Source organism: Hetaerina americana, unplaced genomic scaffold, assembly GCF_022747635.1.
Source record: "Hetaerina americana unplaced genomic scaffold, ioHetAmer1.1.p SCAF_4, whole genome shotgun sequence".
Classification (NCBI taxonomy): domain Eukaryota; kingdom Metazoa; phylum Arthropoda; class Insecta; order Odonata; family Calopterygidae; genus Hetaerina; species Hetaerina americana.
This window is the reverse complement of record NW_027286985.1, coordinates 54,785,307-54,810,045: the sequence shown is the minus strand read 5'-3', so window position 1 is coordinate 54,810,045 and position 24,739 is coordinate 54,785,307. Positions and strand designations below refer to the sequence as shown.

The following is a 24,739-nucleotide window of genomic DNA, read 5'->3' as shown; positions in this document are numbered from 1 at the left end:
CAATGCCGTACCGGGATGAATACATTGTAGATGTTTAGCTTGCGAAATCAATGCAGATATGATCAACATTTTCAGCATGAAAATGACATATATAAGAGCTAAGCGCATTACTTTTCTGTAACGAAACAGTTAATCAACACATATTATCAGGATCATTATCTTCTTTGTGCACAACTTGAAGAACGTTCATTTCTGAGCTGTATTGCACATTTGATCTTAGCGCGATCTCACGGTACAACCTGCAACTAAAAAACCCTTCATTTCACCATGGCGAGCTCAATTTTTGATACACTGACAGGTAAATTATGCTTTTACAGCTGACTCTTTGGTGTCTGCAGGCTAAGTTCAATTTCATTGTTTTTCTAATAGCGTAATAGCTTCTATAAATACTACTTGAGCCGTCGCTTTTCCATCTAGTATCTAGAACTTGTTATTTACCATTCGCGATACTATTCCTCCCTTTGATTGAAAGAGATTCTACTCCTTAACGTTCTGATTTAGGATTTACATTACTTTTCATATTACATTCCTATGCTAGAATTCCATGATCGTATGCATTTTACATGATTGGTTAGATTCTGTTGTTAGAGAACTTAAAATACTTGGTGGGGTGAGACAGTGGCTGGAAAAGCCTAGGAGATCCAATGTTGCCATATTATTTAAATTTGTGTTTACCTTCACCCTTTTTCAAAACTTTTGTTTCGTTAATTATTCTTGGCATCAGAGCTGTGTAAATAGTGTTTTTGAGTAAAATGAATCATCGGCGATAGTTATCAATATTCTGTTGTTCGATTGTACTTTTTTTATTTAATAGGGGTGTCCATCGATAGCCAAACTGCATTGACAGTGCAATCATTGCTGGATCAAAATCCAGGTGCAATCGGACTCTCTGCGGATTCTTCCATTGTTACCGAATCAGAAAGTAAGTGTTAGACATTTATTTATGGGAACAAAGTAATGTATGTCAATTTACTTTATAACGCCTCTCTTTTTTCTGTGATCAGCGCCCATAACTTTAGACGAAGAAGATGTTTTTCAATGCGGAAAATGTAAAAAACAGTTCATATCATTGCCTATGTTTCTTTGCCACAAAAAGGAAAGCTCTTGCCGTAAGTACAAATGTTAATGGAAAATTCAAATCGTTTTATTTAGCTCATCGGGCATATTCTAATTTAAATTATTCTTCCAGTGGCCCACAAATCTCTTATTTATCAAAATGGAATGGATGTTATGGATGATTCGGCTATTGTCAGTGTTGCAGGAAATAGCGCGCATTCCCCCACATCTGAAGCATTTGATGTTACCCAACTGGAGGTAAATATGTTTGTATATTTTTTATCGCAAAATATCCGTGAAATATGTTATTGATGCAGTATTTGAAATATCAGGCGAGGCGACAAACTATTTAGTCCCGTTGCCGTTTCTTAATCTAGGTAGAGGCCCTTCATTTAATGCATCAGACTCATTATTTGAGAGCCCCTTCCATATTCTCTGTGTCAATTGCTTCAATAGTGTTTGTGGTTGATGTAAAATCCCTGTCGATACTAGCATAACTTGTGTATGTCATTCATTTGGTAGCCCCTATCCCAAGTAGCAAGATCTCCAACTGGAAAATCAGTTTCAGGAACTAAGGGGATTATTACAAACTAGAGAGTGTAGCACTTTGTCAGGCAGAGTTGAATGATGCCCGACTTTGTAACTCTGCATGCTGTTATTAAGAGTTATGGTGCTGGAGCCTCACCACCGACCTCAGGGGTCAGAGTTTCATCAGTAACCAGAAGCTTATATAAAAATTATTGCATTCATACGGTCCAAAATGATATTAGCACCAGCCAGTGATTAGCCGTTCAATTGGTAGACGAAATGGCACACAAAAACTTTAAGAGAAAGAGGTATATGTATATTCATTAGGTTAAAAATGAATAACGTGGCAACTAATTCCAAATTCACATGTGTGAAATTGTTGATTAACGGACGCGATGGAGAAGAGTAAAATGTGATGACTTCTTAGACGAGAAAATATAGACTAAAATTTATTTTAGACGAAAGGACCAAATAAGATAAATTGAGCTATAATCCTGCTGCATTAATTGTCCCTTATATGGCTCATGATATGAATCCATTCAAACTAAAATTCATGAATTTTGGCCATTACAATAATGGATTTGTGAGCTGGTGCATTGTCTTGATGAAGCAACACTTTCTTCTTAGCCAAATGCGGCTGCTTTTGCTTGATTTCTTCACTCAAACATTGCAATAAGTTTGCATAATACTCGCCATTGATAATTTTTCAAGATAGTCAATGAAAATTATCCCATGTGCATCCCAAAAAAGGGACACCATGACCTTGCCTGCAGATGAAACAGTCTTCACCTTCTTTTGAGTCGGTTCTCCCATTTCAATCCTTTGTTTTGATTGTACTTTGTGTCTGGTGTGAAGTAATGGACCCATTTTTCATCCATAGTTATGAAACTGTGCAAAAATTCTGCTTTGTTGCTGTAAAACTTTGCTAAACACTCAATTGAATCATCTTTGCAACAATGGTTTTGCTCGAGTGTGAGCAATCACGGAACCCATCTTGCATACAGCTTTCTCATGTCCAAATTTTCGGTTAATATGCGATGTACCGCAGTTTTTGGAATGCCTACTATGTCTGCTAGCTCGTGCACTTTCAGTCGACGATCATCCAGTGTCACTGTGTGGATTTTCTTCACTGTTTCTGGAGGTGTCACCTTATTTGGTTGACCAATGCGATGCTCATCTCGACAGCTCATAGCCTCGTATCCCATATTTAACTGTCGTAAACAAAGGAGCTGACTCACCCAGAGTAGAATCCAGTTCAGCTTTTATATTGGTTGGGCTGAGGCTATTCTAATGAAAGTATTGTATCACATGACGGCAGCGAATTTACTCCATTTTCACAAATTCACTGTAAACGTTCACTATTGATGACTGCCAAACAAATACTAAACAGCATGGCATCTTCAAGCTTGAAAAAACACATGCTTTAAAGATTGAACACTTTCTAATATGGTGATATTTTTCAAAAAACTACCACCATCTCTAGGTCTGGCTGGGTACTTTTGGGCCTTCTCATGTAACTCCGACCCTGTAGCGTGGTATCACTGCATCCGAAACTTGTTGTAATCACTTTGGATGGTGTGACTCACTCCCTGAACGATAACACCGACCTACAGTGTCACTCTGCGTTTCGTAATTGCTCCGGGCCGTGAGACTCTTCATACAGTGTCATACCGTGGACAGGTGAACTCTACCAGTAGGGTGCAGTTCATAATAGCCCCCTTAAATGCTCATCCATTTATCTATTTTTGTCGGTCATGTCACTAGTCTTCCTTTTCTAGTTTTGACAGGAATTTGGAGCCACCAAATCTAAGGCCATCACATCGCAAATCCTAAACTATGTATACCAATTGCCTCCAGCAAAGTTGCATCAGACATTATCTCTGTGGTTAGTTTAAAAAAAATACTCTTCATGGGGCAATGTATGAGAAATTAAACTCCTAACTTGGGTCTTCAAAGTACGGAAAGCTTATTGAATGTGGTCACGTCCTATTACTTAGCTGAGTATGTTACTGCAAAATTCAGCAGTATGTGTATGGCTAAGGAGATTGCTTGTTGAAAGTAAGGAATATTGTTGTTTGCTGTGAATTTTCTAAACAAAATGAAGCAATGATCATGGTCTGAACAAGCTCTCATCAGGTGCTATAGTAGGATTTACATTGTACGAGGGTCATCCGGAAAGTAGTACCCGTTCGTGCCGCATGAAGTGCTGACGACGCGAGTAGCCGCTGGACGAGGTCAGATAGCTTCAGTGGCTTGTCTGCCTTCTCTGAGCCAAGTTGCGTGACGCTAGCATTGCCTGTGTTGTTTCTGTGATTGTTTACAATGTTTAAAAAAATTGAGAACGCCGCCAGTTGTGAAGTGAGGGCAGTGATTAAATTCCTCAATGCAAGAAACGTTCGCCCATGTGATATTCATCGCCAATTAAAGGAGGTGTATGGAGACAATGTAATGGACGAGTCGTCTGTTCGGCGCTGGTGTCGCAACTTCAACATGGGGAGGGGGAACACACACGACGATGAGCGTTCGGGGAGACCGTCTGTCATTACAGACCAACTGGTGAGCTCAGTTGACGAATTCGTGAGGAACGATCGGCGCGTCACAATTGATGACATCTGTGAGCATTTTCCCAATGTTTCTCGAACAATTGTTCATGAAATTGTTAAACACCATCTGCATTATGCAAAAATTTGTGCAAGATGGGTCCCTCGCGTATCTCAATGAGCTGGCGGCGAAGGACTATGCAGCAGGAATACAGAAACTTGTCACACGTTATGACAAATGCCTTAATTTGCTTGGAGATTATGTTGAGAAGTAGTTTAAAGTATCCTCTTTCAAATAAAATTTTTTATGTTTGTTAATATTTACTTTTGTGTCTTTATTTCACGAACGGGTACTACTTTCCGGATGACCCTCGTAACTAGGATTATCCAGAACTCTTCCTGGGATTCCTCTCCAATCCCAGTGACCATCCCTTGCCACTTACCGTATCACCTCAGACAGGGTAGTGGAGTGGAATTTATAAGTACCCTAATATGACTCCTCGTGCCTTTAGCAGTTGTAATAAAATGATGGACTGATGCCAAACGAAAAAATGCCTCCTGCATAAATTTGTCACTAACCCATGATATGAAATTGAACTATTATGGGAAACCTAAGTTTTGGGTGAGATTCTTTTTATAAAAATATACTTTTTTTTACTGCCTACATTTTACTTACAACTTGTCTAAGTCTTACAGCTTGTGATTTTACAACCAAAGATAATAATACTCTCATCTAATTGTAGTAAGGTATGACACCAATAGCTCTTATCACCATCAGAGTCATTGGTACCGAGTGATTTTTTTTTAGGTACCAGGCCTTTCAGGGAAACCACTAGAGGCTTTCGGAAAGGAATTTTCCCTCCCTACCCTGATGCGTGAATTTCACATGCCATTGAGCTTTATAGTAGGCTAATTGTCAATTCTAATTTACTCCTGTGGCTCTTTATGTTATATCCCTCTTCAATTGACCTAAATATTCATCCCCTGGTCTTCTTCCTGAGACCTCTTCATCTGTTTTTCCTTCTATTATGTTTGTAATAAATTCCAACATAATGAAAATAGTATCCATCTTTGAATATAAAATAATGTGATTGCATTCCTTCCCTGGATCAGATGTACTCTGCAGTTTGTTTCAGTGAAACGGGTGACCTGCTGGAAGTATGAAATGGGAGTGTTGGCACATTGATCTCTTACAGCTGTCAGATATACATGGAAATGAACATTGTGAATACTGAAGGGTCCTTGTTCATGGCAATTTTTTGTGATTGTGCTGTATCTGTAAGGAAATTGTTTGTGGAACTACATAAAAGATGAGCCGGATAAATGTTTGTCATTATAAATATATTCTCTTATTGTATGAATTTATTGTAACAGTGATGATTTACTTCTTAATATCGAGAGAGTAATGGTGGCTGTAGTGGGTGTGATGAATGGAAGAGTAAGTGCATGCAGGTGCATCAAAGGTGCACTTCTTTCAGTATTATGTTGCTTATTTTCATGATGAAAAATGCCCGAAGGTCTTTGAAAATCTTTTTTATGGATGGTCAGGGTAGGTGGTTTTGTTGTTGCACATTTCCTGCAGTGCTTTCTACACATATATTAGCCTTTGGCATTGAATGTAATAATTCTGAAATGCTAATGAATGGATTTTTAATTTTATGCTTGAACTTCAGTTGATTCTTCAAATGTTATTAAATATGTGTATTTTCAAATAAAATTTCCCAAATTTTGGCATATTTGATTCTATTCATGGGTGTAATCCTGTTTAAAATAATGAGGGAAAGTGAAGTAGTACTAATACCTTATTTTTCATGTTTTGCAGGTTGGGCAGCCAATTATACTTGAAGAAGCAGACATGTTATCCTTCAGCATTGATCAAAACTCTTTACAACTTTCATCTTCATCACAGGTTGGAATTCATTACATTAGACTTAAAAGTTTGATGTCCAGTTTTATCTGTGTTCATTTATAATCCTTTTCCCTTAATTATATGGTTAAAAATTATCTTTTTTGATATTAGTTTGCATGCATGCAAGCCATTTCGAAAGTGGAATTGTTATTAGAATGTGAGTTCAGCATGGTCAGCTTCTTGATTACTGTGAAACATCAGGCATTATTTCATGACATAAATGAATGTTAGATGTGTCTCCCATGGTTCTTGGAATTTTCTCTAATGAAGTTGAATTTTTGAGCTAAAAATACATGACTATATGACCTTTTGTGGAGAAAATGGCTATCCGTTTGTCAAACCTTTTTGGTGGTGAAAGTTTAGGTTTGAATATACTTGACTCTGATGGTGAAGGTTAGGATATCAACTAGAAGATCAACTAATATATAAGAGCCTCAGAGTAAGTACAGTTATTCCTATATGTTTTCAAATAATGGGGAATATTGTTGAGCTTTAGCAAATCTTATGTTCAGGCATGTGTTTAGTAGAAAAATGAATGTATCAGCATTTAACATATTATGTATTGCAATTTAATGAATCATGTTACTTGTATCTTCATTATGCTCACCCGATTGATCCCAGATTATTCTAATTTCTTATCGACTACTTATTTATTGTTTACAAAACCGAAGTTGTTCATAAAGAGAGACTTGTCATCCAAAATATCAGTTCATACTTGATTATTTGGTTGATGAGCTTTGGGTCCTAAGATCAAGTATGGGTGTCGTCTCTCGTCAGTTCTAACTAAATCCAAGCCATATTTTTAGTACCATAACTTTCCATGTGGCAGCTTGTCGCTTATGGCAAAAAAATGCACCCTTTTCTGATTATGAAAATGAAACCTGAAGTAGAATTGAATCAGGTGAACTCTTCCCTGCACCTATCAAACACACATTTGGGTTGAAGACTGTGGCTTGGTTTATTTATTAGTGTTTGTTCAGTAAGAGATGATTGACACAAACACTCATGTTTTTCTCATTAAAATTTACTTTCAGGCACTGCCTTCACTCTCCAGTGCAATGCAGGGGTCTTTCCTAGATACTTCCAGCAGAGAAACAGCTTATGGTGATCTGAAAACTCCAACATGCATTGGTGATGTTAAGAGTCCAAGTAGTGGATTTAATATGAACATAGGTGGACAACCTATTTTTGTAACTACTCAGGTAACCTTCTCTTTATAAATTAGTAATGATTTAATATGTGGGTTATTTTTTAAGGTGTGTTATAAGACTAAAGTGATGATTGCTCAGTTGTGAGGTTGAGAAATCCAATTTTTATGAAAATGGGATTTCTCAACTGCAAAACTGAGAGGTTTCTGCAAATCTTTTTAATATTTATTTCTTCTCATGTTATGTCATATTATAGAATCAACAAAAGAACATTACCAATATTGGATTGTGTGTGATGTACTAAATCTGAGAACCACTGGGACAAATATGTCGTGACAGAGTGAAATGACATAATTGTAAAATGGTTTCGTTGACATGAAAATTTTACATTACCATTTCCTAAAATAGAAGCAATTCCATTGAGTCACTATGCTTTTAAATATCATCAATTTCCAATATATTTTATACAATCGCTTGAAGTGATATCATAGCATATAGAAAAATTATGATAATTTGAAAGCAGAAAAATATTGCATAGAAGAATCTGCCGAAAGAATATTTTTTATCAAGATAAAGGAGGTCTCGCTGATCAAAAGTAAAAATCAATAATCAGTAGGATTCCTGGAACATGTGCTTCCCATGGTCACCACAGGGTTAAAAAAAATGCATTTAAATTTGAGTTTGAATGAAAGAAGAAGTAATTTCACTTTGCCATTAGGGTTTAAACAGATTGACTTAATGGAATGTGTTCTTAATTTAAATTAAACTGTAATATTGCACTTATCCCTTATTGTGTGTGGCACAATTTATTTTACCTTAGTAACATCTTAAGACATTTCTTTTCAGCTTCAAGGAGACATTCCATCCCCAACTGGTGGTTTTGTTGTGACCACCACTGGACCACTTCTCCCTGACACACAAGTGCAAGCAGCTTTACCCACAGACGTGGGGATTGGACCTGCCCTTCCAGGAATAGACTCTATTCCAACTTCGAAAAGACTGGTTTTGTCTGAGGCCAATATTAAGGAAAACGACCTGCTGAATGACACCCTCCAGGCATTGACTGACGAAGGAGGAGGTGGACCGGGTGGTGAGGAGGTGGTGGGGTTGGTGCAAGACAGCACAGAGGTTGTGAGGTTAGGATTTCTCACAGTGGCATCAACTTGTACTGCAGCAACCTGTGGGCCTCCTCTGCCCCCTCCCATACCTCCAGCCAATAAAAAGAAGGTTAGCTGGGAAATAATTGTATAAATCCTTCCCTTTAATACTATATGTAATTGTATAAGTCATGTACCCTGTGTTTGAAGATGATCAAGAGGGATAGGATGATAAAGTCAGAAAAAATCTTTAAAAAGGTAATTAAATAATTCATATCAGATGCCATTACTTGAATTGAAGTAATTTAAAGGTGACTATTTGGAAAATATGAAAATGCTCAATTTTAATAATTTGTTGATGGGGAAATGATTTCATTTCATCAATTTTTCCTACAAATGAGCAAAGCCATGGTGTTCGAGGATTAAGACATAATAAGTTTAATTTGACATGCACCAAAGGAAGTACTGAAAATCACCAATAGAATTTTATTATAAAGTGCCTACAAATAACTAGGTAAAGGTCACAGAGGAAGAGACTAGTGTAGTAATGATAACATTAATAGAAGGGGATAAAGACAATAATCAGTATGTCTTTACGTAATATAGGGATTTTAAGTTGGCATTCAACAGAGTACTGGGGGAAAAACTGATGCTATTGTTGCTGAGTATAGGTGTAGGTTGGAGGGATAGATAAGTTACTCAGAGCATGTTCATCAATCAGATAGCACAAGTATGGTCAGTGATAGGTAAGTGAGAAAGGGTTGACTGTTATCAAAGGGGTTTGGCTGAGAATATAAGTTAGTGGAGAGGTGATTTAAGTAATTTATGTTTGCAGATAATGAAGCAGTTGTTAGTTAGAGAGATAGGCATATGGGGCTGTTATGATGAGTGAACCAAAGTCCTCCCTCTTCTGCCTTCCATCATTAATGCTACACCTCCTACCCTACATTTCCTATGTCAATCCTACAACCCCCTTTCATTGTCCAGTGAGTCATAGATGCCTCAAATACATTGAATGTGATTATGCTTCAAGGTAGTTAACCATGTCATGCGGTGTTTATGAACATTGAAATTCGAGGATACTCCAAAGTTTTTATTTGATTAAGAAGAGCATTAGAGAAGATTTGTAGAAGAAGAAAGATAGTGTCAGACTGCCGAAAGAATGGCAAAAAATGAGAAGAACTGAGGAAGAAAAGGCAGTTGGGCAAACAAGAGAAGGTTCAAATGTTCAGGTGTACTAGTATGAAATGCAAATTTTTTTTTTTTAAATTGGAAGAATGATAAAAAGAGCTTTATTCAAAGTATTCTCCATTGCTAGTTAGACATTTCCCATCTTTCGGACAATTTGTGGATACCTCGTTAGTAAAAATCTTTCTCTTTTACCGCAAATAATTCAGCGAGCCATTTTTTCACATCTTCATATGAAATAAAGCACTGCTTGATGCAAGCAAGTGGTAATCAGATGGAGCCAAGTCTGGTGAGCCTGGGGTAGAACTTCCCAGCTGAGTGCTTCCAATAGACCACATCCTTCTGGTCCCACCAAACACAAAGCATTGTCTTTCTGCCAAAACAATTTGGTTTTGTGGTTAATCCGGATGTGGGTCTACCCATGTTTTTTCGTCTAGGGATCCTCAAAATGAATCCACTTTTCATCCCCAGTAATGATACGATGCAAAAACGATTTCCTATTGTATCATGCGAGCAAAATGTTCTCATGTGTTTTAGCGCCTCTCCATCTGCCTGTCGTTCAACTCATGGTTGTAGTTTTTAGGGGAGGCGACTGACAGCTGAGGTCATTTGCCCGATTAGGGATCGACAGGAAAGGATGAAGGGTGGAGAGAAACCCGGCATCGGCATTAGCCTACTCTAAATGAAAGGCGCCAAGGGGTTCACAGCTTAACGTCCCATCGGATGGATGGCGTACTTACTCCCAAATGCTCTCGACAAAGCACCTCTAGTAGGGATCAGGATACCACTGAAAAATATCTTCTGCTTACAGGATTCAAACCTGGGTTCTCTGGGTGAGGGAAGCCAGTACGTTAGCCACCACACTATCTTGATCCCCTCGTTCAGCTCATTTGGTACCCATCTGCCAGTCTTCTGAATCTTTTCCATCTCTCGTAGGTGATTGGAAAAGCTCGCTGACTAACAGTCAATTGCTCTGCATGTTGTACTTATGTTTGTGAATCATCTTTGTCCAACAATGCTTGCAATTCAGCATTTTCGTACAATTTTTGGCAGTTTTCTCTGTTCCCTGTCGGAAACATCCAAGTCACCATTTTTAAAACGCTGAAACCATCGTTCACAGGAAAAATGCTCACCAGAAGCTTCTCAAAGTAATCGTTATGATTCAGCAGCAGTTTTCTCCAAATGAAAGAAAAAAAGTAATGCTGTCCATTAATGCTCTTACTGTGGTATAAATTTTGACATATTGAACACAGCAGCACAACAAACATTATGCAAACGTTTTTTCAATATATCACTTATTCACGTCTAACACTTGTTGATGGCATAACAAAATGGTAAAGTGTCAAATATTTATACCACAAACTGCATTGGTGTGCCTGACATCTGCATTTCATACTTTTACGCCTGGTATCTGCATAGCAGGGGTTATAGACTGTCAAAAGTCTGCCTATCCAAAATTAGAATTTAATTTCTTTCTTTAAATTAATTGAACAATATCTGTTGTTGCTGGATGTGCTTAATTTTAGTCAGAAAAAAATAGAAAATAGTATTACTGTTAAAAGAGGTAAAATATAATTATCTTACTTATATTTTTCACAGCACAAGTGTGATGTGTGTGGGAAGACCTTTGCCAAAAATTTTGATTTCCAGCAGCATATGCGCAGCCATACAGGTGAACGTCCATTCCAATGTGTTGTTTGTGGCAGAGCTTTTTCTCAAAAGTCAAACGTGAAGAAGCACATGCTAACTCACAGGGTAAGGAATCAATCCTTTCATGTTTTTTATTAAGTGATTCTGGGAGTTTTTGTTTCAAGTATGTGGAGATTTTAACTGAGCTGTCTTTTATTTTATTGCCACCAAAATAGTTAAATAGCAGAACCTCCTATGGCCTGGAGGGTAGATCATAAAAAGACAAGACATTATGCAATTTGATATCCAAGCTGTTGTTGAGTGAATGGAATGAATAAGCTTATGTTTTGTCTTAAATTAGTATATATCTACTGTGTTATAACATTTAGATTATTTTAACGCCACTGAATTTCATTTCTACCATTTTAATTGTAGGTTTGTGTGCCCGCATTGGCAAAATAAATATTAACCCTTCTAATATTAATGAGAGGATAAAAAATCTGTGGAAATCATATCTATAATTACTCAATTCTTAAATGCATTAATATTATTTGGTAAGCTACCATTTAAGATAGGTTTTTTTGTGAACACTAAACATCAAAACATTTATTAGCCTCTCATAACAAAAAGTAAGACAGCTGACACAATTTTAAAGCCTTCTTCGATTACGCATACTCATTCAATCCATTTATTCCATCCAAAATATGTATGCATTTCCTTCCAGGGCTCTAACCTAACATTCTCCCTTGTAACATAGTCTTCAAAATCCCATTGCCAATAAAAATGATCTGCATCCACATTTTTTGCCTCATTTGGATTCCTCCTGGCAATTCCCTCTCCTTCCCTACCATACCCAGAACTCCTTCCTTTTGTATTTTCCTTTCCGTCCAGTTTACTTCCTCCATCCTTTTCTACGCCTATATCTGGAAAGCCTCCGATATATACCTATTATCTTTCGTCAATGGTCAAGTTTTCATGACTTACAAAACCACATATCATATCATAGAACTGTGCACCATATCCAGATTGTCTCTAATTTTTTTAACATTCTTATTCAGCATCCCGCTCATGAAGTGTCTTCTTGTGATGAGCTTCTTTGCCTTATTCAATTCTTCTGATGTGCCTACTACTTTGACCATCTTGTTCCAAAGCACTTCCAAAATATGTAAACTTTGACCTGTTCTAGTTTTTTTCTTCCTATTTTAATATTTGACATAGCATTCTTGCTTCTTCCAAACCTCATAAAATTTGTTTTGTGTGCATCAATTCTCATCCCACACCATCACACTGATTGTTAAATACACTTGGCAGTGGTTGCAACCTCTTTGCTGATGGGCAAACTGAAGCTTGATCATCTGCAAATGACACTGATTTTATGCACATCCCCTCCTCTTTTCATGCCTACCTCCATCCTTCCCAGGTGCCCCTCACCATTACCTCTGCATATTTATTGAAATTAACAGGTGATGATGGAATTTCCTCTGTTACCCCTCTTCATAGCACTACCCATCCAGACACACACACACATTTTTCACATGCATCTGAGCAGTCGGAGTACAGGTTTCAGATTAGGCACCTATCCTTCCAATCTAATCCTATATTCCTTGATACATTCTTTGTCTTCTCAAATACTCCTATCAAGCTCCTTCTGCAATTCCATGGAATAAACAAATATGTTCTGATTGCATTCTATGTTCATCTCTATGACTTTATTACTGCTATTTCACCTGCCTCTCGTCTTTGTGAACCCAAACTGATTATACTCAGTTATCACTTGCCATCCTCTTCATCCTTTTGTTGAAGTACCATCTTTGCTGTGTGAAATCATTCATATTGTTGAATTGTCCTCATGCATAAAGCAGCCTTTTCCATTTTGGAAAATTATCTGACCTGAAAATGATCGGGCTAGTCTTCTGCCGAAATTTCTCCCTCATAAATGTTACCAATTAATTCATAAAAACTATACCTTTCATATTCTTTGCAGAGATGTTATCTATCCCCATAGCCTTATGTATTTCAGTTGCATTTATGCCCTTTCTATCTTGCAATCAAGTATGTGCTTAGTAGGAGCTCAACTTCCCTCGTCTAAGTCATTTTATTTCTGTCTAATCTTCCTGGCCCAAAATCCTTATCACACAGATCATCTGCATGTTCTTTTTATCTCTGTGGAATCTTTCCAGGGTCTAATAATAATTTAATAGAGATTTCACAAATGTATACTACATTTTAATGAGTCCAATAGTTAAATATTGGTGATAAGAATGGTTTGGAGTATGAATTCGTAAAGCAGTGGCAGACGAGACTTTTACATTAGTGATATCTCTGTGGATAGTAGGAAGTATTGTTGAGGAGATTATGATGTCATCCACTAAATTTATTATTCTTTTGTGTTGTTTTCGTGGTCATTTAAGTTTTCATTTGCATGACTTGACTTTTTTTGTATTTTGCATCAGGTTGATTATTTATTGGTGAAAAATATCCAGTGCTATATAGTGAAGATTTACTCAGGGTTGAATTATATTTCAAGGAATGACCTTGACCCTTAATGTATTTACAGGTTTGGCCAAGTGGGTTAACAAATACCCTACCTAGTGAGCCCATCCAAGTTATATCATTGGAAAGTAGTGAAGAAGATAAAAAAGAACTGGTATGTGTTCTATTAAATCATTGATCTCACATCATCATTGCAGTATGTTACATATTTTATTTAGATTTTTTTTTACTTCTAGGTGCTTGATCGAAATCAGAGCAAAGATGGTGATAATGTTCAAGTTGTAATTGATAGTTCCTATGTGTGCCAATATTGCAACCGTGCCTTCCGATCGTATCTCGAGCTCAAGTCCCACATGAAGGATCATTCAAACGAGAAGGTATGATTGTATTACAATTTCTTATCCTTTTACAGAGTGATTTATGTTATTTGATTCTGAATTTTCTTGTGCATTGTTTATCTCATGACTAACAAGTGCTCATTCAGTGTACATACTATTTAGTTAACGTGAATGTCAAATTTCTTATTGTCATCAAAATATTTGCAATATCATTTTACAAATGTAAGTTCTTCTATGTTACTCATTTCAATGGGCCATAATAAATTGATGCCACTAATGCCTTCTTTTATTTCATATTTCTGAAAATCAGTAGGTCTACTGATTATGTATAAATAAAATTATGTGGTCTGTTAAAAATCAATTTCTTATTTTGGCTAAAATATACTCGGTCTGAAAGTTATAATTTTATATTTCGCTTGTAAAGTTGACTAAAAAGGGATATTTTTTCAGATGTTCAAATGTATACAACGCAAATGTGGCAAGACTTTTGCTGACTTAGATGAATTCCTTCTTCACACCAAAAGCCATAGTTCAGAAGAAGTAAGGTACAGGTGCCATGTTTGCTGTCGAATATTTAAATCTCTTAGTGAACTCGGCACACACCAGTATTCACACTTTCCATCAAACAACCCCGATTCATCACCTGATTCAAATGCCGCATTGTGCAGTGGAAATGATGCCGGGAATAATGTGATATCCAGCTCAAAAGGAAATTTAAGGTAGTGAATAGTTGCAGAATTAGAAAATATTTCATGGACTGTATTTTACATGTGCAATAATTTGGTAAAGAATTAAAAATTCTCAGAAATCATATTATTCATTTCCGCGGTTCAACCATTTCTGAGATTTCAAAAAGTCTATCAAGTGTATTACTCCATTTGTGTTAAAATTTCATGACTGTTGAAAAATTTCATTTTTTGGCATTTGTTATTCATATTGGAAATCCTAGATCCTTGGGATATTAGGGCTTGTTGGGCGTGTTAAAAAATTAGTGATCCCTGGATTCAGTATTTGAACATATATTCATCTTTTAAGATTTTCTTCATATATAAACATTAATTTGAACATGAGTTAATAGGGAAAATCCTTAAATCAACAATATTCCTGCAGGCAATACAGATGTGGAAAGTGCAGAAGCTATTTTGCTACTCCTGAGGCACTGGAACATCATAATGAAGTAGCCACCCATCACCATCCCTGTCCTCACTGCAAACGTATTTTTCATTGTGAGAGGTATTTAAGACGTCATCTAGTTACTCATGGTACTGCAAGGATCCTTGCCCCATCCGTAAACGATCCAGATTCCAGCTGTCCTCCACTTATTTTAGGTGAGTTGTGAAAATGTTTAAGTAGCACATTAATCCTTTTGGGCTCATCACCCCTGTGTTGTTAATATAAATAATTAATGTAATATGAAAACCTCAAGTTCATATTGAGCAAATTGGTGATTTTTCTGTTTGTATTCATTTGAATCATTGTCGTCAATGTCTCCAATTTTTATTCTTGAACCTGGAGTTCAAGAAAATCAATCACAAGTGAAGGTTATGATCCCTGTTTTGTGATGGTTTTCTTATGCAGTGGAACCTCATGCGCCTTGCATTGCAAGTATTTTGCATAACAAGCAAAAATATTTTGATTCACCCAATGAGTTAATTTTTGCATGATGAGTGACTAGGAGAGGAGAATTCTCAGAATGATTGCATACTTGCCACTTCAGTTTGTGTTTAGCACTCGTCTTTAGCATCTTAGTGTTGCTTGGTAGCATATTTATAAATTTGTGTTCAGATGTATTATTTGCGATTATTTTTACGAGCAAAGTTTCATAATATTTTGTGCTTAGTTTGAAAAATGTCCTTGAATAAAAGGTCCCAAAAAGACAGCTTTTAGAGAATAAAAATAACTATAAATGAAAATTAAAATCATTGAAAAGCAAGAAAAAAGTGTGAGTATCCTCAAGAACAAGATTAATGAAATAGATACTTCAAAAGAATAGCTATGCAAAGACTACATATTCTAAATGATGTTGAAAGGTTGCTTCTCATATGGATAAAGGAGAGAAATCGCAATGCGACACTATTAAGGAGAAAATCGTTGGCAAGGAGACAAAAGCAATTTTTGCCAACCATGTTAAGAAGATGCCAGGATGATCAATGCCCTTAGTATTTAAGGAAGGCTGTGCATGGTCAAGAAGTGGAAGAGAGTAGTAGTATTTAGGGGAGGCGACCGACAGCTGAGGTCATTTCCGCCATAGGGGATGGATAGGAAAGGATGAAAGGTGAAGAGAAACCTGGTGTCGGCATTAGCCTACTCTTTACGAAAGGTGCCAAGGGGTCTGCAGTTTAACATCCCATCCGACGGATGTCATACTTACACGAAGTGCCTCCACAAAGCACCTTAAGTAGGGATCGAGATACCTCTGAAAAATATTCAACACCACTGGGATTTGAACCCAGGCCCTCTGGGTGAGTTGAAGAGAAGAACCGGCATCCACTACATTGTGAAGCATGGTGAAGCAGCAAGCTATGACTCAAAGGCAGTGGAGAACTTCATCAATGAATGCAAGAAGCTCATAGATTCTTAGGGTTACCTGCCATAGCAGCTTTTTGATTGTGACGTGATATCTCTTCTGGCAGAAGATGCTAAATCCACCCATATACATGTAACAGCAGAAGAGAATGCATTACTTGGCCACAAGCCAATGGAAAGCCATCTCATGCTGCTATTTTGTGCCTATGCAAGTGGTGTTTTAAAGATTAAACCCCTGCTTGTTTACCATTCAGGAACTCCACGAGCACAAAGAAGTGTGAAGTCCAGAAGAGTAAGCTAAAGGTGAAGTGGAAGTCATGGGAAACTGTTGCATCATACTGTGCATGCAAAGTATTACTCTAATAACGCAGGCTCTGCACACTAGAAATTTATTTTATGATAATGTTGAGTAACATTTTCGCAACATTTTGAAGCATAGACAAAAGCAATTCCCCTAGAAAGCTGTCTAGTAAAAAGAATTGGGCATTTATCATGAATAACAAACTAATTACTTTGAATCGTTTTTGTATTAACAAATGGAATTCACATTCCAGGTTAATTCATTCCACATTAGAAGAAAAGGTAATGATAATTCACAGTCCTATACAATGTAGATATAATTTTCCTTGAATAAACCTTGTATATATTTTATTTTTCTGCATGGAATGCATCATACTTTACATTAAATGGTATGAGAAAAATTATTTTGCTTAACATGCATTTTGGGTTACAAGAAAGTTTCCGAAACAAATGATGCTTGTTGCGAGGTTCCTATGAAGTTTCCTTCATTCTCGCGAGTTTTATGGTTATAAATTTTGATGTATTCCATACTCTGATATAATGCTAAAAATAAATTGTTTATTAAAATTAATGTTAATGAGGAGAATTTTTTTTTGTTGCTGGTAGAAGGGTATTCTAAAATTATGTACCAGTCTATGTAGAAATCTTATATTAATTAAGGTTTCACCTTCAATATTGAGTGCAATTACATTGAAAATGTTGAAAAAACTAGGAAGGAATTGACTGAAACTTTAAATTATATTATAATTAGACACAAACTAGGAAGTTCAGTGGAGTATAGAAAGAAAATTCAATGTAAGATCAATCTTTGATTCAAGTTTGTTGCACCAGCTTTAGTGAGCCAACTATGCAATGATGAGTGAACAAAAATTGTTAGTGTTCAGTTTTTCAAATTACCTCTTTTTGAACTTCTCATTAATAGTAACATCATAAGTTTTCACTATGTGTTAATTTCCAAACCTGACACTCAAGCAGGTGATGTTCATTAACTTCATCATCAGTTAATCTTAAAATCCTTAGAGATGAAATAAATTGATTTTTTGTGATATGAGTTCATTATTTGTTCCACAGATAACTTCTTTGTTTTATTTCCAGGGCCATATGAGTGTGACATATGCTCCAAAACATTCCGAACTGAGCGATATCTTGCCAACCATAGACTGATCCACTATGAGAATAGACCTCATTCATGTCCTCAGTGTTCAGCTTCATTTAATAGGAGAGACAAATTAATGAGACATCAGCTTATTCATGAACCTGTAAAACGCTACAAATGTCCATTCCGTCATTTATTGGATTGCAAAAAGGAATTTAACAGGCAAGGTGAGAATTTAAACTATGATTGGCATGCAAAATGTTTTTATTAGTCAGTTTAGGATAAATATATTTCTTTATTCTGTCCATATTGGTACATAGAGGAACATGTCATTCAACCAAAGGTTTAAATAAATTATACTCACCAAGTTATTATTTGAATTGCTTGACTTTACTATACCAAAAAATTATAAATGATAAAATTCTTCCCTAATTGACTGACAAAATATACCTATGCTTATTTGGTACGGGAAGCCATCTAGGTTGGTTTTATAATTGGAATCATTCAGCACTCTGTTACTCCTGATGCTCTTTTTATATAATATGGATGTGCTACTTGCAGTGATCTTGGGTTCTTTTTCACTCTGGAGATATTTTTGCATATTCAAAGAAGAGGTGACTGATTGCAAAGAAAGATTTTTTTCCTTCCTTTTTATATAGTTTAAAAGGATAGAAATACTTCCATGTAACTAAATACTTCTGAATTGAACAAGTGTTTAAAATTAAATAAACCATACTCTTGTTAGCAGCCTAGGGACCCAGCAATCTGAATGTACTAACCAGAGAAACATGCAAACCAGGGTTGACCTATGTAACTAGTTGCAATTGTATTGTGGGTAGTATAATTTATGGGTAGTCATTTGTGACTTAAAAATGCATTAGTTCATTGCTTAAACTATGCAAACTTCAATGGCAAAACATTATTTCATTTAGTTAATGTTATGAAATATATATAATGCCTCTTGAATAAAGACTTCGTCAATTCTTACATTACTGTTACTTTACGAATTAATACGTTTATAACTTGAGATAATGTACAGTTCGTGGCAAAAATTATGGAAGTAAAGTTCAAATTATGGCAACATCCAACATATTTACCAGATTTGACCCCCAGTGGCTTTTTTTATTTCCAAACTTGAAAAAAAATAGCTCAGAGGAAAGCAGTTCATGTCAAACAAGTAATCATTGCCTACACAAATGCCAGTTTTGAGGGCCTTCTGAAATTCTACCTTTTGGATGGCTTAAAAAAGTTGGAGAATGCTGGGGAAAGTGTATTGAACTAAAAGAAGATATTGTTGAAAAGTAAATTATATCTACTCAAAACAATGTTATTCTATTTTTTCCCAAGGACTAATTGAGTGACTCACCCAGTTATTGTTTAGAATGTTTTGGGGTTGGATCAAATCCTAACCTTTGTTAAATCACAATCCCATTTTCATTGTATCCCAAGCTCTCCTTTTTCATTGGTAAACCAATACTGATCCCTTTTTATGCAATTAATGTTATAACTTTAACAAAATGTTGACTCCATAATTAGTTTTTTAACACAAAATTTATTTGTAAGTAATAAAATAAAAATGGAAGTGGTCACCTTTAATTCAGTTTTAATCAATTTTGTTAACTTTTAGATTCTTTGTTTTAGTATGTTATTGTGTGCTTCTCTTCACTGCTTTCTTTTTCCTGTTTGCAAGAAGTTCAATTTTGGAGTACGAATGTTTTCTTTTTTTTCAGACAAGCTCAAACTGCACATTTCCACTCACAATTCAGTGAAAAAATTTAGCTGTACAAATTGCTCCAAAACATTCCAAAAGCAAAATCTTTTTGATAACCATAAAAAATCCTGTGTAATCAAGACAGAAGAAAGTCAGCCAGCCTGTAATGATGCAGAAGTAAGTTCATATTTGTAATCTAGTGTCACGTAAGGATTTTAATGTTTTTATCAAATGATTGACTAAATACTTCCTGTCAACAAAAGGCTTTTGCCTCTGCTATTACTTGAACATTATCTCAATTGATTACTTAGGTATCTGGGTGATGGTAGTAAACCGGGGAAACAATATTCTACAAATAAATAACACAGTTTCAAGCTAACATGGTTGAAATTCTTCATGATGAAGGAAGACACTTTACTTTTCCACCTCATCTGGTCATGATGACCAAATGAGGTGGAAATGGTATACTATAATGAAATTAAGGTAGTAATAATAATACTTTGTGGGAAAGCAAAGTGTCTTCTTTCATTATATTTAACGAGTTAAGATATTGCCAAAATTCACATTTACTGACCCTGAGTCTACATAAATATTTTCGATTCAGACAACTCTCCATAAAAATTAATGCTATCAAAACCTCAATTTTTCATTCCTGAAACCAGGCAGTTATGTAAAATCTTACAGCCCCACGTAGTTGTCAGGTCAATTTTATTGCAATATTCCTCATGTTTTCTTTCATGGCTATTAATTTCATTCCACTTAGTTTATGTATGCAGTCATTTTTATTAGTGTTTTCCTAAGAAATTGATTTTAAAAGAGTCTGTCGATCGATTTTTAAAAAAATTATCATCAGACTAGTCATCTGGCTGTCTTGTGACCTGAACTGCAGAAGAACAATGTGCTTTTGTTTTATTGTGGGATCTGTTTTTTGTACATGCTACCAAAAGCACCACCACTGTTTGTTAACCTTATTACATGTTATATTATTTTATCATTGATTACTGTTGCTTTAAAATGGTTGCTATAAAAAAAATATTGAATATCAACCCCTAGTCGGGAGTTTTGCAAGAAGTATATAGTATTTTTGTTGGAAACATTATGTAAGAAGAGTAACTGAAGCTGCATTAAGAATGCTTGTGGTTACAGTCACAATGTTTTTTCATTACCTAGATATAATGAGTTTTTCACAGTTTAGATCAATACTCCATTGAATAGATTCTCTGATGATAATGTGTAAAGGATGCCTGACTAATCGTTTTGTTGGTAAAAATTACATTTAATGAATAAGTATTAATAATATAAAAGTAAAAGTTTAGTTTTCACTGAAACCATGAGAAAATAAAATAGAAATTGGCTTATTTCCCAGGGATAGTTTGATGTTACATACAATGAGTTCTTGAATATAAATTTTGGTCTTTCATTGATTGATTAATATTTTGGTCAATTTACCATCGAAAAAAAATTATATTTATATATTTGAAGAAAATACAAAATTAGTGCATGGAAATTGAAAGTGTCACCATATATATGATATATGGTAAACTAAAAAAGTGTTTAAATTGGGATGTAATATTGCATGCTAGTTATCACCAAAAATATAGATGTGAGTATCATTATGCATTCCTAATACAAATTATACAAGCATTATAGATTGGAAAGGATTTGTTTTTTAAATTTTTTGCATCCACTAAGGTTCCATCAAAAAGTTGTATAACTGCCCTAAAAATTAAAATTCATTATTCTTGGCTTTATTGCAGGATACTAATAATAAAAAATGGTCAGGACAGACTTTTTTCATGAAAATGTTCATTGAAGTTAGTCAATGCATGCTCTTCGAACAAGTATCAGCTTTACCACCTACACAAAGGGAGATTATGCAACAGTACAGGAATAAATGTTATTTTTGAAAATTTTCTTTATTAATTGTGATTTTTTTCAAAACAGCATATTCATTTGATATTATTTAATCCAAATTGGTGTTGCCTATATAGGTGATGATTTATTGCTATCAATTGTCATTCACAGAATAGATGTCACATATTTCCAAAAAATCAAGACCCGCGAAAAAGTGTTTCCTTGTGTTTTTATCTTGAAGCTTTTTTTATTCCTTTGATCATCAGAATCCTTTAAAGACATTAAATCCAAGCCTAAGATGTTGTATGTCCACCATTTGCTTTTAACACATGACCCATTATTGCCTTAAATCATACCCTTCCCAAAAGACTCAAAGCCTGAAAAAATATACTAGTTTGACTAATGTGAGATTGTTAAGCACGTAATGTGTTTTCATGCTTTTTTCTTATGCTGTTCTCCTTTTGTTTAATCCAGCTAATTTTCATGAGTGAGTCATCTGGGGTCATGAAACGTGAGATTGAAGTCAAACCAGAATTGGAATCCCTGGGTTTAAATTATGAAGATGGCTCTCAGAAGAAAGTAGAAATTATCAGTGGAAAAGGTAGGGGAAGAAGGAAGAGGACTGCTCTGTCACGTTCTGGAGCTTTGTATCCACCAAGGAAGAAAGCTAAGGGTGGAAAGCGTGAAATGATTTCAGAGAGTGGAATGTCAAAATTGTTTGGTAGTGGCAGTGAAGGGCAAGACCCGTTAGATAATACTGAGGACATGATTGAAGAGGATGGTGTTCCAACTCTTGAGATCATAGTTGTTCCTGTGCCATCAGATGAAGGGACTGTTGGAGTGGTGGGTCCTTACAAAATAGATTTCCCAAGTGGCAGTGAGTATTCGGAGGATAAAACTGACCAAATTACTCTGTGGCCAGATACTGAAGATCCCTTGCCCCACTCACCAAGCCCTCCACCTTCCAAAAAGAATGCATTTTCCAATCAAAATAAATCCTTGACCGTATTTAAGGTTGTCAATTCCTCTTCTTACTTGCCTTTAGGCAGCTGAGACATAAGAAATACCTCTCACAACCTGGAAATGTACTCCAAAGATTTATTTAGAATGCTGCATGAAGTGGAAGAAAACCAGTGAAAAATATATTTAACCTTCCCTATGAGCATGAAGGGACTCAAGTGCTTGGTGCTAATCAAATTCAAAGCTCCACAGAAGATGGGACACTTAATTTTTACGATAAACTTGCAGACATCTCTTCCTATAAGTTGTTAGTGTGCACAGAAAAGTGTGAAAGAGGATAAATGTTTGTGATTGACTGCCATGCAAGATTGTAATTTAATTTTTTTATAATGTATGTGGTTGATAACTGGAATCTTAATTTTATACTGTTGATTTTTGATAGACTTTTTAATGTTATTGTCTTTTTACCAAATGTGCCATATTAGTCTGAACATGAATTTGCTTATAAAGCTCTGTAGATTATTCTAAATGCTATAAATGAAAATGCATTGGCTTCATATGAGTCATTTTTACATTTCCTATCATTAATGAAATCCAGTGCATTTCAGCACTGCAGTTTTACCAAAACTAATATTCTCCAATTAAAAAGTTACTGCTGTGATTGGTATTCTCTCCTCAAAAAATCAGATTTTCCTGCTTCATATTAGTCATATTTAATTAACTCAAGTTTCTTTCTGCCTATTAAGAAGGTTCTTGGGCACTGACTGAAAATAATGTCACCTTTTTTGTATTTGCAGCATTAATACATTAAATAAATATTCCATTACTTCTCATTGGTGGTTAGTGTCTTCTCCTAAGTGCTGAGACAATAACCTTTTCCACTCATAGTAATTTTAAAAAGTTGGTTTCAGAAAAAACAGAACAGTTTTCAGAAAAGAGTTCATTAAAAATTTGCAACATGTAGCAAGAAAACCTGGAGACCTATTTTATTGGCAATTAATTACTATTGTTTTCTTTTGTGTAAGATGTATGTTGTGTGATTTTTTCTTTGGAAATACAAGAAAGATATTTCAGGTTACTCCTATTGGTTTATGTCATTGTTAATACATTCATTGTATTTTCAAATTTTAATTCATAACATTTAAAGTAACGGAAGTGCTTTGTATTTTTTACTTCTATTCTTTCAAAGGGTTGTTGTGTATAATTTCTCAACATATCACCAAAAGTACCATATTTTGAAGTGTTTTATTTATAACAAAAGTATTAGTTGTTATGTTATAGTTGAATGGCACTTTTTGAAGGTAGATAATTCTAATATCTAATGTGGCCAAATTTTAATATTTTTGTAATCAGAAGAAACAATATCTTGTAATCACATATTACAGTAGTGTCTTCATTATTAAGAAGGAATGATATTTAGTCATAAAGTATACCATCACACCGACTTGAAGATCACCAATTTGAACTCCACCAATCCTAAATTTATTCATCACATTCGATAAACCTACATGTAAAATATGTAATATTATGCATAGGAAGTGACTAAAATGAAATTCATGCAAATGTGAAACTTCTCATCAGAATTATTTATTGGCAAATAAGTTGATGACCTACAGGTATAAAGGGGTAGCCAGAATTGACTGATTTTGTTATTTATGGTACAAATATAGTGGAATTCCAAATAAAAATCCCACAGGAAAATTTTTCGAAATATAAAAAAGGGAGGTAATTTGTCAAACATGTCGAAGGTTGGAAAAAAAAACTGAAAACATAGGAAATTTCATAGAGATTTTTGTAATTGGGGTTCCACTGTAGTTGACATTGGAGAATGTTATAAATTAATTGTATATTGATTTTAAAAGACATTTATTACACTGATATTGATATTTCAGTAACACATGTTTGTGCCTAAAAAATTCGAATGGCTGAGAGCTTTAATTTTACCATTTTAAAATATTAGTTCAGTGGTAAAAATTAGTTACTGCTATTTTTTCCATAATGTTCTGTTTCTCCTACTTGAGCTGTACCATATAACTGTTTCTATATAATTGTGCATAGCATAAATTAAAATACGACTTTCCTATTATGTATTATTGGAATTGATATTGTTGTTAGTGTCATTTCTGAAGTGGAAGGTTCACTTTGTTGTCAAATTATTTTTGGATGGCATGTGCATCTGTCTGTTGAAATGATGTTTTATCTACTTAGTGCTTTAGAAATAAGCTTTACACTCGGATGTCGAAACATTTTGTTGTTTGAGAATGCTGTTCAGAAATTCTGAAAAATGCAGCTAGTTTAAAAACAATGTTTTAACCACTTGTGATTTTACAAATGTGATATCATTCTTTTTTTTAATTAAATAATTG

The 24,739-nt window shown here is 35.1% G+C and overlaps 1 protein-coding gene across 1 annotated transcript; it reads left to right on the top strand.

The window, feature by feature from the left end:
* Nucleotides 1-255: 255 nt before the first annotated feature.
* Nucleotides 256-24,696, top strand: LOC139692385 (zinc finger protein 341-like). Its single transcript, XM_071590549.1, has 15 exons — nt 256-298; nt 815-922; nt 1,005-1,109; nt 1,190-1,314; nt 5,947-6,033; nt 7,068-7,235; nt 8,028-8,408; nt 11,066-11,221; nt 13,653-13,742; nt 13,825-13,965; nt 14,377-14,645; nt 15,037-15,254; nt 17,848-18,075; nt 19,579-19,736; nt 21,888-24,696. Exons 1-15 carry the CDS (start codon nt 268-270, stop codon nt 22,464-22,466), a joined length of 2,844 nt encoding a protein of 947 aa, XP_071446650.1. The 5' UTR covers nt 256-267; the 3' UTR covers nt 22,467-24,696.
* The last annotated feature ends 43 nt before the right edge of the window (nt 24,697-24,739 follow it).